Genomic DNA, 19,404 nt, shown 5'->3' with positions numbered 1-19,404 from the left:
ATTGAGCTTTGTTCAATTCTAGCCGCATAACATATCAGAAGAAAAAGTACCACATCAGATAAGAAGAAACTATTTGGTTGATCACGAAAAAATGACACATTTTTATAGTGGCTTATAGTACCTACTTTTTTAAAAAAATGTATAAAATATCTGTTATTCTCTTAATAAGAAAAAGGACCTAATCTTATTCTATCTAAAAGCTTGAGGATACTTTTGGAAAAAAAAAATCTTAATTTTCAGTTAGTAGGAATTGCACTTTCTCATATCCTACATAGCTTTTTCTTTCCATGAAATATGCCAATCTTATTTTTATTGAAAAATATTTTTTTATTTCTTTTCTTTGAAAACTCCAACCAAACATAAGATATCTCTCCATTTTTCTGTTGACCCTATTTTCTCCCCTCTTTTTCCCCCGAATCAAATGAGTCCTTATTAAAAAATTTTGTAATTTGGAGAAATTCCGGGTCAAAAGCCACACTTGTATTGAAAAATAGTAACAGCATATTACATGTAAACATAAACATCCAAGGAGTATATTTCTCCATGATCATCAGTAGATCGATTGCATCAAATTACTTGAATGCTGGATCTGATCCATATTCTAATCACCTTGTTCTATGTTCTACTACCACACGCAAACTTTTGTTTTCAAATCAAATGAGCAGCATGTTACACGTGCATTTTGACATTTTAGTATATCAAAGAGAACAAGATGATGATTGTGTAATTAATGATTTAGCATTCCTCTTCACAAACACATTCGGTAAACTTCGCGAAGGTTCAAACAAAATAATTGCTATGGTAAATGACCAACCAAAAGAAAAGAGCTTAATCAGCAACAAATTCACATCCGAAGATGCAAAAAGGGGTTTCATTTTAGTTAGAATCAAATCAAAAGTACAAAGTGGGCACCGAATTCTTTACGTGCATCGTCTACCCTACCAAGCTTCAGTGCCTTGAAAAGCAAAGCACAAAAGGACTCATCCTATACCAAACACATCTATCTTTTGATTGAAAATTTTCATTTGAAAAAGGAAATCGACCTTCAGAGTCTCCTAGAATCGCACACAAAAAATTGGAGAAGTAATCTACACATAGTTTGAGATCTCTGTAAGTCTGTAGTGCTCCTTTCTGAAAGGTAATCACCTAAGTGGAACAGCAAGCTCTCTTTGCATTTCCAGAGGAATCAGCAACACTGATGGTCGTTCCTTGAATGGGTGGTCCAGCTGTGCTTGCTGCCTCTTGAGCAGCAAGTGCCTTCTTGCTTATTATTTGGTAAATCTCTGTCAAAATAGTCTGGAATGCCTTCTCAATGTTGATTGCTTCCAGTGCTGAGGTCTCAAGGAAGGAGAGCCCCTCCTTCTCAGCCAATATTTGGCCATCGTCCTCTGAAACTGCTCTTAGATGATTCAAGTCAGACTTGTTACCAGCCATCATAATGACAATGTTGGAGTCTGCATGGTCTCTGAGTTCACGAAGCCACCTCTGGACATTGTCAAAAGTCTGCCTCTTTGTTATGTCATAGACTAGAAGTGCTCCCACTGCACCTCTGTAATATGCACTGGTGATGGCACGGTACCTCTCCTGGCCAGCAGTGTCCCATATCTGTGCTTTGACTGTCTTTCCCTCTATCTGCTTAAAAAAAATAAAAATCAAAATTTTACAGCATTAACAACAGAATCGATATAGCAAAACAAGAGATGCAGCACAAGTCTTAGTCAACCACTACGACAGATATGTAAAGACAATTTAGTATTTAGATTGCCAATCCCCAATATCAACAATCCATAGTGCAAAGGCAGCAAAACACAATAACACAAGACAATATGCATTCCATATAAAGAGATGTGCGTAATGGCATTCCTTGAATGGAAAACAAATGGAAAAAAATAAACATCTATAAGGAGAATAAGCCTCAAATGGAGCCTTGATACAAAAGAGACAATCAAAACAATGGTTATTCATCAAAAAAAAGAGGGTTTTTTGAATGATGGTTAGTACTGAACTGATGCATCATTATATAAGGAGAGTATGCCATATAATGAGCAAGGGCCAATATAGAGATTAAGCAAATAATTACTGTTCAATGTTTCACCAATCTAAAATGCATTTCTGTCTCCACATGGTTGTATTTAGTACTATCTCCATCCAGGAGAATAATAGCTTCTTGGATGGAGCACCTTGCATTTGCAAAATTGACAAGCAAACAGCTGCACCGTGAACTATAGCAATACAGAATGTAACTGCAAATGTCATTCTAGTACATAAATACATGATACTAACAATCACAGGGTTGGGTTTTCACCTTGATGTCATGCAACAATAGGTAAACAACCCAACAGACACCAACTGAAGATCACTCAAAACAGAAACCCCCAATAAGTTCGTGAGACAACTTTAAAACAATATCAAGCAGCAGAAGTGCAATCGATACAAATCTAGTAATTAATTAATCATCAGTACACACAAAAAGAAAGTCAACTTTAAAAAACTGATAGACTAAACAAAAGTGATAGATTTTTCTTCGCCTTAACATCCTTTTTCTTCGAACAATTCATGAGAACCTTTGTTTACCAGGTCATACTCAAGTCACAAAACCATACTTCTCAATCTCCACCAATATGTCCTCTCTTGACCCAGCTCTTACCCATATCCTTATCTGCCCCTTCCTCTCCCTATAGATTCAGCACACATCCACCTCATTATTCTCATTTCTGCACACTTACTTTGTATGCCTGGACTCTCTCCATTGAGCAGTATTCCTCTTCTCAATATTGATCTCAAAGTAAACTAACTATAGAGCAATCAACTTCCATGAAAGACTTAATATCATTGTTATGACATCGGCAATTTGTTATTAATAGAAACAAGTTTTGCATTATATAAATGTCAGAAACAATTTATAACGGTAAATTCTTTGGACCTATTGCAATTAGAATGTTAGAGCTTACCTTAAAAAACAAAGAAAATATAATAAAAAAATAAAATAAAAAGCAGAGAAAAGTGAGAGAAAGAATATGAATATAAAGGAAAAATAATAAAAGAAGCTACACAAGCTAAACTACTTCTACAATCATTTAAGAAATTTAACTCAAATTTGCTAGCATGGATGAAAATTTCATAGTTATATCTTCAATTCAGGCACAGAAGTTGGTCGCCTATTTAGCTGGTTTGTGAACACCAGATCATCAGTTTATACGTATTACGAATTTTACCTCACAGCATCTTACCCCCTGACAAGGATTTTTCAGTCATGCAAACAATCAACTACCAATACATGCCCAGAAGAAATAGAAAAAAATGTCTCTACGGTTTGCATGTTTTTCATAAACATTCACAAGCCTTTTTCCCCCTTTTCTAAGGCATTATTTAAAGGACAAATATGTATATGGAACTATTTGATTAAGCACTAATGGGTTGGAAGTAGACGCTAGCATTTAGTCTGTAATTATAAGGTAGCATTTGATCTCTAATTTTCTGTTGTTTGATCTCTAATTTTCTAAGAAAAGTTAAGCTTGATGTATCTTAAGCTCAATAGTTAAGCATGCTAGCGTAAGAGTAGTACTAGAATGGTGATGTACCTTAACCTCCTATTCTTGTCCAAATAATCATAAATCTGCTTCAATCCATCCAAAATGGCATCAACAAAGAGGTAAATGAAATCCATTTTAGTTTCTCCTTGAAATTAATCCCACTGGGTGAGTTCCCTCTATCAGAAGTTTAATAAAACTCTATATGTTTCTTCAAAAAAGGGTGGCAAGGGTGTTGGTTGGGAATGGGTAAGTAACTTAAGCCCCATTTGGCATTGGTCTAGGTGGTAGAAGTTTTGTTTGTAAAGGTTTAGGCAATAGAACTTTCATCAGCAAAGTAACTTAAGCCCCATTTGGCATAGGTCTAGGTAGTAGAGCTTTTGTTCGTATCGCTTTAGGCAATAGAACTTTCATCGGCAAAGCTTTTTTTCTTTTTTTTTTTTTTGCTAAACAAAAGGGGAAGGGGGGAGGAAGGGACAAACCCACCCCCGCGTAGCAGCCCCACTGGACCCCCACCCCACCAGGAGAATGTTCGATGCGGGCAAAAATGACCGTATATTGGGCACCCCGGCCGGTTTTCCTCATACCCTCCCCACCCGTGGGCCCGGCTCGGTTACCCCTCTAGGCTCCGGCACGAATACCACGTGTGAGTACGTCACACCTAGCACCACCGAGGCTACCAGCAGAGCAATATGCCCTTCCAGACCCCGTGTTCGAGCAGGGAGCATTCGGTCTCCACAATTTAATCGACGCCCGTGCGTTTCGAACTCGGAACCACTTGGTTGGAAGTAAGGCCACACTCCCACTAGGCTACCACCTCAGTGGTTCGACAAAGCTTTTAATAAAAAGTTATTAACTGTTTAATAGCTATACTTCTGAAGTGCTACAGTTGGGTAACCAAATTGGAAAAATGTTTCTAGTATCAAGAGATGATGATAAAGGACGCCAATTGTCAAATTGTTTGTATTATCAAAGTTTACGATAAAATTATTCTTATTCATGATTATTTATTTTAATATTAAATCTACAAAATATAATCAAAAATAGATTTTTATATTTATTATAAAATATAATGATATTTTATAACATTATTATATGATTGTTATAATATAATAATAAGGATGATAGTAATATAATATTATTATAATACTATAAATATAGTGTAATTTTATAACATTATTATATTATACTATTAAAAATTATTATTATAAAGTATTGTTAATTTATAGGTTATTTTGAATTAATTTATTATAAATCTTGTTACTGGGACTCAAACCTAGGTTTCTCATCTAAAGGAAAACAACTTCCCCACGCATCTCATGTAGAGCTTTTGCCCAAAGGCTCTAAACTGGAGGCTTTTCCTAGTAAACCTCATTAGCTTTTAGAGGAGCAATTAAGTTGTTTCAAAACTTTTATCAAACATCGAGCTTCTGGCCCTCCAAGAAGTGCTTTGTGACCCTCGGAAAACAATGCTAACTGAGGTTCTAGTGTGGTGGGATTGCCGGATTAAGGTAGATCGCAATCTTTAATGTTTTGCAGCCACTCCTTACATTCTTGATATAGTAACGAACCATGACTCAGAGTAAAATATAGTATTAGGTTCTGAAAGCAGATTACAAGGTCAATTGACGACAATTTAAAGGCTTAAATTCGTTTTCCCCTTCATTATATACCACATTTATGAGATCAAAGCAGCAAGATATGAATATACTATTCGTGGTGAAAGCTATTTCGAAATCAAATTCGTGGTAATGCTTGTTCCTCCGATTAAAACGGAGCAGAGCAGATGAAAACGGAAGGATTGGGAGAACGAACGAGGGCACAGGACGGAGAAGGCCAGAACGGAAGCAGCTGACCTGAAGAGTCCTGGTGGCGAATTCGACGCCGATGGTGGATTTGGATTCCAAGCAAAACTCGTTTCTGGTGAATCTCGAGAGGATGTTCGATTTGCCGACGCCGGAATCACCGATCAGGACGATCTTGAAGAGGTAATCGTACTCGTGATCCACTCTGTGCGCCATCTCTGCCGCTCCTTCTCCCCTCTACCCTCCGATCTGGAAAAAAAAAACAATCAAGATCTGAATCCGAAGTTGATGGAGAAGACTGGATTGAATAGGATCAGGATCGGCCTGGAGAAAACCCTACCCGCTGTGAGATCCGATCGAAGAAACGCGGAGAAAGCCTGGAATTCGATGGGTTTCAGGGGCGAGGAGAGAGAGGACTGCGGAGCAAAGTCCCAGAGGTCAATGGCGAGAAATGGAACCCCATCAACATTTTATGCGCCTCCAATATCCCCCATTATTATTTTTTATTCGTATAAAAAAATAATTTGAATATTTTCGCTGGCCGCTTGGAGGTGTCGGTCCGCGCCCACGTTTATTCCTCGAGTAGAGGGGGAGGAAGAAGGCAGGTCCAAAACAGAGCACGCATACAATTCGTAATGCGAGCACCAGGATCTGCCGTCCACGTCGCACGGGTGATTTTGGTCGCGTGAGGTGTCCATCGCTTTACCGTAGGATGTTAGCCCGACTTGATGTCGTTTGGTGGATCCGGCCCTACACCGACAGTTGTTTAGATGATTCTCCTCCCCTTGGCGGTGGTGCTCGGATATCATCGATAGCAACTTGGTAACCACCGGAGCTACCGCCACCTAATATATATCTATATATATATAAAATGAAGCAAACTCTTCGTATTAACAAAATTATTAATAAAGCTCTTTCATTAATAAAAAAACTTATCAACTTGTTAAATGTCACTATTAGATTACAATAACAGTTTATTAATTTTTATTAATTTTTTATGATCATAATTTTATTAAAAGTGAAAGTACAATCATTGTTGACTCTTTTATACTACATTTAAATAGACTTTAAATACAATATTTTTTCCATTTCTTATATATATATATATATATATATATATATATATATATATATATATGTGTGTGTTATAGATCATGATTTTATTATTTTATAATAATATATTATTTCACTATATCAATGTGTGTGTATATATATATTATTAGAATTTTGTATAGTGATGGTATATTATAATATTAACATCAAAAATATTTATTGTAGAAATAATTAGGTTGTTATATCCATTACATTTTATTCAATTTTTGTTATCTATTTTGTATTATATTTAAATACAATTGGAAAATTAAGAAAAAATTGTACCTTGCACATTGCACTAGTTGTATACTAGTCAGGTCAATTATTCAAAATTGAAAAACAAATTATTGCACAAACAACTACTTAGGGATGCCTGCCCAGTTGGAACGGGGCGTTTGATTCCAACTAAGTGGTTTCAGGTTCGAAACGCGCGGGCATCGATTAAATTTGGAGACCGGATGCCCCACGCCTGGACACGGGGTCTGGAAGCGCTACTGGTCGGCTGGTAGTCTGGGTGATGCCAGGTGTGACGTACTCACACGGAAGGTCGGGTCGGGTAACCGAGCCGGCCCACGGATGGGGATAGTATGAGTAAAATAGGTCGGGGTGCCCAACACACGACTCGGTCTACCCGCATCAAACATTCTCCTGGCGGGGTGGGGGCCCAGTAGTCAGGGCTGCTACGCGGGGGTGGGCTTGTCCCTTCCTCCCCCTTCCCCTTTTCTTTAGCAAAAAAAAAAAAAAAAAAGGATGCCTGCTCTTCTTGTTGGTCTATGACATATGAATGATGATAGGCAAGATATTTTGATTTTTTTTCCCCTTCTTCTTTTAGGGGCAGTGTTTAGGGATGTTGACAAATGGCACTATCATTTCCAATGCTTCAAAAGAAATGTAATTGGTATAATATAAGAGCTATTTTCGAATATGTGCATGGAATTCTTGAAAGCATGAATCAAAATGCATGTAAGATAGTAAGAGCAAGATCCATTGAGTATGTGATTTTGTTCGATGATGCCTATTGTTGTTTTAAATTTGGAATATCGAATCTAGTTTTCATCAAAGATAAAGAAACAAGAAAGAGGAGACAGACAAGAGCATATAATTACTATGATATTTTAAGATTTTATGTTGACAATTATTGAATTAAACTATTCCTAATTCTAAGTCATAATTTAAAGTTCACATTCTTTTTTCTCATTAACATGATAGATCTAAAAGAGGTTTTTGAATCATTTGATAGGAATATGCGTATGAAAGAAAGAGGGAGAGAGTTGAATCCCTAAATGGCCAGACCGACCCACCCTCTGCTTAGCAACTACAGTGATTGGGTTGGCCCAAGTTTAAGCTGAGATTTAAGTTAACGTATTAGCCCGGCCCGATCTACGGCCCGCTTTTTTTTTTTTTTTTTTGGTAAATGACCCGCTTTTTTTTTGGTCCATTTGTTTTCGACCGTAACTGGTAAATCCTGCAATAGTTTCCGCATTAGAATCGACCGACCTGGCCCTGGGAAGTTACCACCCCTATCATCGTTGAGACCTCGAAAGGGGAAGGGATGAAGGAGGAGACAGTGAAGCTGATAAGCGCGGAGGGGTTCGAGTTCGTGATTGACAAGAAGGCGGCCATGGTCTCCCACACCATCCGCAACATGCTCACCTCCCCTGGTCCATCTTCTCCTTTCCTCCCTTCCATCTCTTCCCCTTCTTATTTTGTTTTAGTACGATAGGGTTTTCTTACCAGACTTCCAATTCTAATGTGGCAGGTGGCTTCGCGGAGACGCAGCTTGGGGAGGTGACGTTTCCGGAGATCAGCACCCCCATCCTCGAGAAAATCTGCCAGTATTTCTACTGGTCCCTTCAATACGCCAGGTTCCCGTTCTCAATCCTTATCATTCCTTATTAACGTCTTGGTTTTCCCCTTTCCTTTCTGCTTAATTCGCTCTCTAGGGTAAAATTTAATCCACCATGAACAGAAATAAATGTTTATGCATTCGTCGGTCCTTAATGATCACAATTGGTCTAATCAGGGAACGAAGCGGTTTTGAATTCCTGGGGGATAGTTTGTCTGATCGGTTAAAATTTTATTTCTCAAGAAATGCTAGAGAACTTAATCCTCGAAAATTAAGTTTCTTGCATGTTTGAGTCTCTTCGACGATTAACCAGCCATATTTCGAGTTAATCCTTAAGTTAATGCCTGATGGGAAAAATAATTGATGCCTGACACTTAGTTGCTGAAATAATATGTACTAGTTGTAATACGTAGTCTCCTGCAGCATTAACTTTTCTCCTGTCCGTTGGATAGCATCGAGAATGCTTGATGATGGCCCTTGTATTTTGTCGAAATATATATGAATGACCTTTTGGAATTTCTAACTGTTCCAATTGATATTGGAGTAGTGGACTAGCCCTCTTTTTCTATCCACCTTCAAATGGAAAAGAATGACAGACACAAGCATATATGCACGCATGTCCAAGAACTAGTAAATGATTACCCAAGAGAAGACATGCTGGGAACCGTGGTTCAACCAGTATTGTTCATTTTAGATTTGCAGGATATGTGGCATCTTCATGCTACACTAGGAATCACTTTTCCTGTAGAAGCCTTCAAGCTTTGCAAGTAAATCAATTCCAATAGATTGCCTATGGTGTCATTTCCAGTTCAGTTGTCCATCCAACTAAGAACTCATGGTAAGCTGCTCAAGTTTAATGAACTATATCCAGCAAAGTCGCAAATCATAACGGGACTATTCTAATGAGTTTAAAATTGTCCTGGTTAATGAACATTTGTTTGTGAATGAGCATGTGCATTCATTTACTAAGGTTTAGGATGGATGGTTCCCAATTGCACTTGAATTTTGTTAGCATGGAGCTAATAAAGAAATTCTCATGCTTGACAGCATGAAGAACAGGCTTATTCGGTTCGTAAAGTTATCGAACTATAAGAAGGACAAGGAAACAACTTCTCGGTTATTACATCCTTGTCCTTGGGTAGGTGATTTGGAGAACATTAGGCTAGTATCCTGATGTATCCAAATACTATTTGGAACTGGTTGGTGACATGCTGACAGAATCTTGGCCAGCTGTCTTGTTGTGGTCGGTCAGTCTAGGATGTCATTCTGTCCCAAAACATTGGTCATTTGTATTGCATGAAAAATGAGAGAATACTTGAATATTGGGTTGTCATGCGTCTAATATGCTGGGCTAGGTATTAGTGTTCAAGTGCTACATATTTTATGTCTCAAAAGCCTACTAGCATTTCTTTAGTTTCTTCTTGACTTTAGACCTAATGGATTACCCTGATACCATCCATTGAGGGGGTAAATGACGAAATTATGCACCCTTTCTTTTATTTTAATGTTTTTCCAATGATTACATCTGATTTAATCTTATCAATTTATAAATATACAGAAGTAGATACAATCCAAATTGTAATGCTAGTACAAACAGGCCCTGAATATGCAGAAGTTAAATATGAATTGGTGACATTTAATGAGAGAAGCTATCTATAACTTTTAAAAGTATAAAAATTTCCTTTAATTTTGTTAATGAAGATAAGGTGTATTGAGAAAAGTTGTAAAATTGTTAAATTATTGGTTTATGAGAGCATGAGTCTTTACCACATCAAGGAACAACTAATTCATGGTGTATATTTTTACCTAACAAGATAATTATGAAATGTTGCTAGATGAATAAATATTACCTTTGTATTCAGCAATTAGATGGCCTTTCCTTGATGCATGTTCTTTTTTGTTCATACTATGTGTATAAATAGGATTTTATTTTTCCATTGCAGCATACTTTCTACATGCTTAAACCTTGGAGGCAGGGAAAGACTGGGGAGGTTTATTATTTTTGCAATCCAGATGGAAAATTTTTGCTTGTTGAGAAAGTGTCTGGAATAGTGCACTCTATTTTAGTAGATTTAAACATATATAGTAGGAAGTGTTTATCGTATTTGTGTAGCTAACAGCTCCCCCAAGCATTATTTCCTCGTGTTTATGTTTTAATATCCTACCTTATCCCTACCTTCTTGTGTAAGGACTGCTTCACATGGTTGTCGGCCACCTATATTCCTGTTGCCCACTGCAAATTGCTGCATCTGTGCTGTGGGTCCCATGGAAGATTCAAGTGGACCCAAGAACCAAGCATGTCTTTGAGCCAATGGAGGCAAATTTAGATGGTTTCACCTACGTGTGCAATCATATCGATCACTGCTCTTAAAATTGACCATTTTTAATTTTTCATCTACCTGCTGTAGTATTTGAACTTCTGATCGCATGAAGAAATAACAAGTCATCTTATGCAATATTTTTTCCTTGAAAGGGCTTTATAAAAAGGAAAATAAAAAATTTAAGTTCATTGGTATTGTAATAGAGCTCAAACTTATAGCCGGCAGTATGGTCACAGGAAATGTTTCATGTACATATGTGGTGCATATAACCTTTTCATCAAACCACTTATACAGTTTTTTTACATTGATTTTTTTTTATATTTCTCATGGGAAATTCTAATTGAAATTGGCTTGTGCTCCTGTTTTATTATCTCATGAATTTGCTGTTATATGGATGAAGATTTGGTAAAAGATAGGAAACAATGAATGGATTTAGAAAAGGTCAAAGAGAATTATATAAAGGGATTTTGGACTTCATGTTCTGACTAAGTTGGATTTATAGGCTAGATCTATGTATTTATCCCAGAGATCATCTTCTACATTAACAGTGGATATGTTGGTTTTCGAGAATACCTTTTAAATGGTAGCTTATAAATTTAGAAATGCAATACCAGTATCTTTGTCTATCATTTATGTTTGTGTTGAGGGTTAAGTTGAACCTGAGTCTAATAATGTATGCATTTTACTCTGTGGTGGTTACCATGAACTAGTGAAGCGTACTTGATTTTTATTCTTACAATGCTTTGCTCTTAAATTGAGCTCTAGAGTCGACCTGTAATATGATTGTATAATTTCTAGAATGGTTTGAAAGCCTTTTCTGCTTTGCTTTTTTCTTTTCTTGAGCTAACTCGTATGTTGATGGTCATTCATGGCAGTGGAAAGGAGACGGAGTTTCATATTGAACCTGAAATTACTTTGGAGTTGATGATGGCGGCTAATTATCTCCACACTTGAGTTCTTTGTCCCTGTGACTGTGGAGCTTCTTTGTTACATTTGTAGGATTCTAAAGTGGATTAATTTGATGGTCTTCTGGCAAGAAAGTTACAGATTCTTGTGACTGGACATTGTTAGATTGTCAATTGTGTTAAAATTGGCAAAAAGAAAACATTTATATGAGCTACTGCTACTGCTACTGCTTTTTCTTGTTCTTCTTCTTCTTGTTGTTTGATAATAATATGGATGATATTATAATTCTCTACATTGCAAGAGGGTGCATGGTCTTTCAGATAGCTTTACTTTGGATCAAGCTACATCTATTCCTTCAGATCAAATTAAAGTTTTTTGTGAGGTTGTAGGATAACAGGTTCTTCATGCTAGCAAGAATGCTTTTAATTTCTTTGTTATATGATGCAAGGATGTGCCAAAAGTAATTTAGTTTACCAATTTGAGGAGAAAATCTCAAATTTACTTATTTTAGCTTTTTTGATTTTGCATGTGCACCATGTATGCAGTGTTAATTATTTTAGCTCTTAGGTTAGATTGTTTTTGATCTGCAAGGGAGTTCACCGTGGTTAGATATGCAATTGAGCTGAGCCGAGTCGAATAGCTAGAAGCTTGAAATTAACTTAATTCAAAATACTGGAGCTCAAAATTCGATTCGAGATCGAACAAATTTTAATGTTCAAGCTCAAACTTGATTTAATAAAAAAAAAGCAATATTTTAGCTTTTTTGATTTTGCATGTGCACCATGTATGCAGTGTTAATTATTTTAGCTCTTAGGTTAGATTGTTTTTGATCTGCAAGAGAGTTCACTGTGGTTAGAGATGCAATCAAAATGAGCCGAGTCAAATACTTAGCAGCTTGAAATTAACTTAATTCAAAATATTTGAGCTCAAAATTCGATTCAAGATCAATCGAGCTTTAATATTCAAGCTTAAACTCGACTTAATCAAAAAAAGTACTATTCGAGATCAGCTCGACTTGATTATCAACGGATCCATACTCAAGCTTGAATTCGAACCTTAGTCATAATTAAAAATATAATATTATATTATATTAAAAAATAAAATTAATAATAAAATATTATGAAAAATATATATACTCGATTGGGTATTTCGGTATTCAAGTTCGGTGATGGTGGAGTTGCGTTAAGCTTGGATCCGAGTTGAGCTGGGATAGCTTACGGTTTGTTCGGCTCATTTGCACTCTTAAATGTGTCGTGTTGAGCTCGCCCAATCATGTTCACAGTTTAGCCTGGTAATGGGCTAATAGCTTGACGGAGTGCGATTTCCGGGCTGGGACAGAGCCTGAAAATCCCCAGGTATTATAAATGATCCTTCGGAACGGAGTTGGGTCTCCACTCCAGCGAAGGGGCATAGAACGCCCGAGATTGAGATGGAGAGGCTGCATCGCATCTTCTCGGGGGCGGGAGCGATGGGGCACCCGCCCACCGACTCCCCGCTGCTAGACTCGTCGGAGCAGGTCTACATCTCCTCCCTCGCCCTCCTCAAGATGCTCAAGCACGGTAAATTGCCAACCCTCCTACCCCTTCCCGTCCATCAGATCTAGGGATTTCCTCCTCTCCTTGTGCTCTCTTTTTCTCTGTCTTCTTTTCTTTCAATCAAATTAGGGTTTCTTTTTATAAATATATGCATATATTTTCTTCATCTTGGAATTATTGATTAAAGAAACAAAAAATAGGGAGGGCCGGGGTTCCGATGGAGGTGATGGGGTTGATGCTGGGGGAGTTCGTGGACGAGTACACGGTGCGGGTGGTGGACGTGTTCGCCATGCCGCAGAGCGGGACCGGCGTCAGCGTCGAGGCCGTCGATCATGTCTTCCAGACCAACATGCTTGATATGCTCAAGCAGACCGGAAGGTCCTCATCTCTCTTTCGAGCCTTTCCCAATTTTTTCCCGTATCTTTTCTTGATTTTTTTTTCTCTAAATATTGGAATCCCACCCTTTTTTTCCCCTTTTCCTCTTAGCACAAGAGGCATTAATCTCCTTTGTATAGGCTCAGTTCTTTTTTCCTGAATAACTCTGATTGTCTGAATGAATGACTTGTAGCAACTTTGCTTAGATCCCCATCACTTATCTATGGTAATAAATGCAACTGTACGGAAGGTGCTGAAGTTAATGGAGTAGCCGCAGTTTATCTTTTCTTGTTTACTAACAAACAATGATTACTAAATAGTTATAGTCGGTTTCCTATGTAATATTAGTGATTTGGTGTAAGCGAGATGGTTGATTTGGAAATCTGAAGGATTATGAAAACTTTTGTATGGTGAAGGGATCTTTTTTAAACATTTGATATTAGTATTTATTGAAAAAGACAAAATGATCCAGTTTCTCATGGCCTATACAGTTTAGTTATTAGATATCATGTAAAATGTGCAGTAAATGTTTCTTATGTTTTAGAGGTATAATCTGGATTTCAGTATGTGGGCGGCATTGATGTTATATGGAATAAGTTGCAAACGTTTATCTGCTTTAAATTCTTTTTCTTTCAGCTTGGCGTTGAGATGGGTTATTGGTCAGAACATTGTTATGGTTACTGTTCTATGGAGGGATATAGGATTGGGGAGGATAGACCTTTGGAGAGGTTGCCTCTGTAATATGTAAGATCAAAAGGCTTTCCACTTGGTTGCCTCATGAAAGAAAGAAGAAGTATGATTGGGATCGTACAGTGAAAAGGATGTTTGCGAACATGGTTCCATGTAATTTATTCTGTTTTATGTTGTTCTGTAGGTTCCTTGTTTATACAACTTGCAAGAGAATGTATATGATTTCTCTTGTGCAAGAGGGGGGACAAGGGTGTTTTTTGTATTTAGGATATAGAGTAACTTGAGTATTAGCTGTTGAAAAGTGATGGACCTGATGTCTTTGGGGTTAGGGATGTACAATTAGGTGATCAGAAATTTTTCTGTTATTTCAAGGGGATGTGACAGTGCAACACTTCTAATTCTACCTATCTCTTATTGATCATAAAATTAACATGGATATGTAATATCCTAACTCTATGCTAGGAATATGTTCAAGAGTTTCAGTTAGTTTCTTTGTAATTCCAAGAGGTAAAGTGTTCTGGAAACCTAAAGCTTGCAAGGTCCTCATCTGATAACTGCATACACGGTAGAATTTGAGACAGAAATTTACAGATTGATCTTGTGTGCCACATTGATCTTGCAGCAAACTTGGAAATTTATTGTAGTCAATGAGTCAAGTGCATTTGTTTCGTGCTCTCAGCACCATAAGGCAGACACTGTTACCCCCCTTGATTGTTAATCCTTATCTTTGCTACAATTGCCTGTTGTTTTCTTCTGGACAGTAAAAATTATCTTGGATTTGGCTATTCCTGATAGTTTGTCTGCTTTACATGCTACAATGCATTTGCTAGGTATGATAAGTTCGTTCACCTTCATCTCTTGAATCCGAGTACTCGTCTGTTCATTTGGTCTTGCCATGGTCTAGAGGTTGTACCTTTAGTGTCTCCGAGAACAATAGATTGCAGGAAAAGGGGTTCTCTCAAACATAGCCCTGAATAGACCCATTTTGCCATTTTGCCTGATGTTTAAGCTGTTAGCAGGTTGGAGAGGTTATTTGGCTGAGGCAAATTCAATATATGACTTCTTATTATCTGCTAGAGTTCTCTTATTATTCATTGGCCATTTTAAAGGGTCCTTGCAAGCTACTAAACTGGGTAATATGGAATTATTTTGGAAACAATATCTGTGTAAGTATGAAAGTTGCAAATATACTATTTACTAATTTAATTTCTTTACGCAATGTCAGTTCTAAGAAGGTAGTACCTTTTGCTGGGGTTTTTGGGATAGCATCAATGATGGTCAAATGTGTATTTCGTATGATTGGCCACCATAGATTATTCCATGGAGCTACTCTCTCTCTCTCTCTCTCTCTCTCTCTCTCTTACACACACATGCACAAGTACAGATGCAGACACATATCAGTTGTTATTTATATATTTTTATCTTATTAATGCTTTTGGTTTTTGACAACTGCGTGCTGCTAGCTTTTCTACGTTCATGACTTTGTATCATGGATAAGATATAATGGATGTTTGCAATGCCTGCAGAAATAATGCTCGCTAACTTTGTTTCTAATTTTTCAGGCCTGAAATGGTGGTAGGCTGGTACCACTCTCATCCAGGCTTTGGTTGTTGGCTTTCTGGGGTTGATATAAATACGCAGCAGGTAAGCAACTTAATAAATGAAAAAAAAGTTTAAAAAAAGAGAGAAGGATGGAGCTGACCTATCCTTTCTTGTATATGAAAACTGTGTATCCAATGGTTTAACATTCTTGGTTATGGGGGCCATGTATTTAGTTGTTTTTTGCACTATTTTTCTAAGAAGAGTGATTGTCTTTTATTGTTCCACTAGATCCTGTAATGCTCATGCCTCCCTTCATCTCACTCCAAACTCTTCTAGTCTTTATGAAATTTACTTGAAATTTATGTGCTTCTGGTCAATTCTATCATTATTACTGAGTTTGCTTGTACGCTTTGGTCTTTAAACTTCTTTATTGCTTTATGACATGGTTGTTCAATTGCATCGCCTAGAACAGAGTTTTGAAGCCTTGAATCCAAGGGCAGTAGCAGTTGTCATAGATCCAATTCAGAGTGTCAAAGGGAAAGTTGTCATTGATGCATTCCGCTTGATCAATCCTCAAACCATGATGCTAGGCCAAGAACCTCGCCAGACTACCTCCAATGTTGGGCATCTCAACAAGCCATCCATTCAGGTAAATTGCTTGTTGAATATGGATCACCACAAAATGAGAGAAACATCAATTATAGATGTGACTTTGTTTGTGAGAAACAAGAGTTCAAGTAACAAAGGAATCAGGTAAATATGGGAACTATGTTTCTCTAGATTTGTACTTGAATCCTGATTAAGTATGCTTTTAACTCATTGAGCAACCTTCGGTTATGCGGGCTGAGAAACCAATACCCTTGTACACAAGGTTTTTATTAATAAAAATAATGCGATAATATATGAGTGTTATATATGATAAAAGAAATTTTGGTCTAGGGTTTGGCATAACCCTATGCATTGGTTTTGGAGTTTTGCACTTAAAGACCCTTTCATGAGATTCAGAGTTGAACCTATCAATGATTAGGTTCTTATTTCAGAACCTTATTAAGTTATAGGTTAGGCTTTGATTAAACCTGACCAAGGTTCAAAGAGAAAGAGCCGCTGCTGCTAGAATGCAACTTTAGCTTCAATAAGGTGACTTTTTTGTAGTATCTGACGAGTCATTGGATTGCTAAGATGTGACTAACCGTTGGATTGCCATGAGATTTGCATCCAAGTAAGTATTCTCAACTCAACTAAACCTTAATCCCATACTAGCTGGGATCGGTTACATGGTTCTTTTTTTCTCCATTCCGCTTTATTTAGGGCCACAATTTTTAAAAGGTGTGGCCATATCAAATCCTTCCTTACTACTTCATCCCATATGATTTTCAGTCTGTTTCTATCCTTTTTTTTCTTCTACATATATCAAATTATTCCTTCTTAGTGGTGTATTTCTGAGCCTATGTTGTGTATGTCCAAACCATTTAAGTCATCCTTCTCTCGATTTATACTCAATTGGTGGTCTCCATCTTTCTATGAATGATTTTATTTCTTATTCTATCTTTTCTTATATTACCATGCATCCATCTCAACATTCTTATTTTGGCCACGTTCATCTTATGCATATATAGTTTTCTAACTGCCCAACATTCTGTACCATAAAGCATAGTTGGCCGTACGGTTGTGCTATAACATTTTTCTTTCAACCTAGTAGGTATTCTACTATCACGTAATATTCCATGTGCAATTCTCTATTTTATCCAACTTGCTTTAACCTTACGAATAGTATCTTTCTTAGCCTCCTCTCTCATATGAATAATCGATCCTAAATTCCGAAAATGGTTAGTCCTGGAAACTTCATGATCCTAATTTTTCCTTTTACTTTCATCTCTATTTTTAATTTTACTAAACTACATTTGGATCCAAAGAAGCATATTATGTGTAGTTTAATGTTTGTGTTCTAATCACTGATTGATCATGCATGATATGAGAAGACTTGTTTCAAGAGAAATTAGTGAATTCTGAAAAGCAGCCTATTCATTAACAGGTTCAACTTTGAACCTTGTCATGAAGTGTTTTGAGTTTGAAACCCTAATCGATGGAGATAGTTTTTTTTATTTACTTTATTATGTGTACGGATCATGTTGTACTCCATTTATATTAATAAATCGCTTTATGGAAGGATTAATGTTTTCCTCAGCCAACTTAATCAGAGGCTGCTTGTTAATTTAAGGGCATAATTAATCAGGATGCAAAGGTAAATCTTGAGAAACATGGTTCCCATGTTTACCTGATATCTTGTTAACTTCTACTTTTTTTGTCACAAACAGTCCAATTGATCATTGATGTTTCTCCCATTTTGTGGTGATCCACATTAAAGTGGCCACTAGGTAACATTTATTCTATTATCTTTCAAATTAATCCTTTTTAATGGTTTTCATTTGCTAGGCACTTATCCATGGGTTGAATCGGCATTACTACTCTATAGCCATAAATTATCGAAAAAATGAGCTTGAAGAAAAGATGCTACTAAACCTGCACAAAAAGAAGTGGACTGATGGATTGACTTTGCGGAAGTTCGATGCTCATTCCAAAACTAACGAGCAGACTGTGCAGGTATTGTTACCTAGATATTCAGCTTGTTATTGTTTCTTTGTTTTCTTATCCGATGTCATACCATGATAGAGAATTGCCTAATGTTGCTGCAAAATCTTTCAATTCTGGTTTGCTAACTGAGAATTTGTGATTCAACTGCAGCATTTTCTAATGATCTGTCTGATGTGGGGTGTATGAGCAGGAAATGCTGAATTTGGCCATCAAGTATAACAAAGCAGTTCAGGAGGAAGATGAGCTGCCACCAGAGAAGCTGGCGATTGCAAATGTTGGAAGGCAAGATGCAAAGAAGCATTTGGAAGAGCATGTCTCGAACTTGATGTCATCAAACATAGTTCAGACTCTGGGAACCATGCTAGACACGGTTGTGTTCTAACAGGTCTACATTGCAGAAGACATGCTTAACTCTCTTAGATGAACTGAGTTCCATCGTCGGTTTTTTTTTTTCCCAAAATGAATCTCATGCAGATTGGCTTTGAGTGATGATGATATTGTTGTTAATGGCACAAGCAAATTTCAGGATTACCAGGGACCATAGTTGCCGGTCCTCCATTCATTTATCTTCATCCTTAGATCTGTGACAATTGTGTTCTGATTGCCATCATCGTATCAAATTTAGGGAGAGTTTCCGGGAATTGAGTTACCTTAATATGGAGTCCAGAGTAATTTAACTTGGCCATGATTTTTCTAAACCAGAAAAAAAGAGAGGAAAAAGTAAAGTTGAACAAGGCCATGCTTAAAGCGGGAAGCAAGTGGCATATTGTTGATGCTAATCTGTAGCTGAAATGGATGGCTTATTGTAGATCGGGTTGGCGGCGTGTATGACGAATCTGACTATTAACCAACTCCTTGTCTCGAATTATATGTGTTAAGCTGGGCGTGGGGCAAACCGAAAATCATCCATAATCAAATCCGACCTGCGAGTGCTGCCGCCGGGGCAATAGTTCGCCCAACTCCTCCTCTCGCTTTTTTGTTACTGCTTATATTTTATTCGGTTGTGATCAAGTTGTCATAATTTTAACGCACGATCTTAACTTACAATAGTGATTTATGCAGGCGAGAGGGGTCTTTAATTAATAGTTATAATCTGTATATAAAACGTATTAACATAGCAGAGTATCTGCAGATGTCTCCCAACTACGGTAGTTTAGAGTTGTTTAGCAT

The 19,404-nt window shown here is 37.2% G+C and overlaps 3 protein-coding genes across 3 annotated transcripts; 2 read left to right on the top strand and 1 right to left on the bottom strand.

The window, feature by feature from the left end:
* Positions 1–828: 828 nt before the first annotated feature.
* LOC103722651 (ras-related protein Rab11C) lies at positions 829–5,908 on the bottom strand. Its single transcript, XM_008813285.5, has 3 exons — positions 5,676–5,908; positions 5,387–5,584; positions 829–1,632 (listed from the first exon to the last, which is right to left on the bottom strand). The coding sequence occupies exons 2-3, from the start codon at positions 5,549–5,551 to the stop codon at positions 1,147–1,149; spliced, it is 651 nt and encodes a 216-aa protein (XP_008811507.1). The 5' UTR covers positions 5,552–5,584; positions 5,676–5,908; the 3' UTR covers positions 829–1,146.
* A 1,983-nt stretch (positions 5,909–7,891) lies between these two features.
* Positions 7,892–11,792, top strand: LOC103722650 (uncharacterized). The gene is made up of 3 exons (XM_008813283.5): positions 7,892–8,088; positions 8,187–8,292; positions 11,470–11,792. The coding sequence occupies exons 1-3, from the start codon at positions 7,980–7,982 to the stop codon at positions 11,546–11,548; spliced, it is 294 nt and encodes a 97-aa protein (XP_008811505.4). The 5' UTR covers positions 7,892–7,979; the 3' UTR covers positions 11,549–11,792.
* Positions 11,793–12,778: 986 nt separating this feature from the next.
* On the top strand, positions 12,779–18,800 carry LOC103722649 (26S proteasome non-ATPase regulatory subunit 14 homolog). The gene is made up of 6 exons (XM_008813282.5): positions 12,779–13,059; positions 13,236–13,413; positions 15,663–15,744; positions 16,115–16,291; positions 18,076–18,243; positions 18,425–18,800. The coding sequence occupies exons 1-6, from the start codon at positions 12,930–12,932 to the stop codon at positions 18,614–18,616; spliced, it is 927 nt and encodes a 308-aa protein (XP_008811504.1). The 5' UTR covers positions 12,779–12,929; the 3' UTR covers positions 18,617–18,800.
* Positions 18,801–19,404: the final 604 nt, after the last annotated feature.

This window comes from Phoenix dactylifera, chromosome 8, assembly GCF_051530095.1.
Source record: "Phoenix dactylifera cultivar Ajwa chromosome 8, Ajwa_hap1_PhDact_Kaust_v1.1, whole genome shotgun sequence".
NCBI classification, from domain to species: domain Eukaryota; kingdom Viridiplantae; phylum Streptophyta; class Magnoliopsida; order Arecales; family Arecaceae; genus Phoenix; species Phoenix dactylifera.
This window is presented reverse-complemented; position numbering and strand designations above follow the sequence as displayed.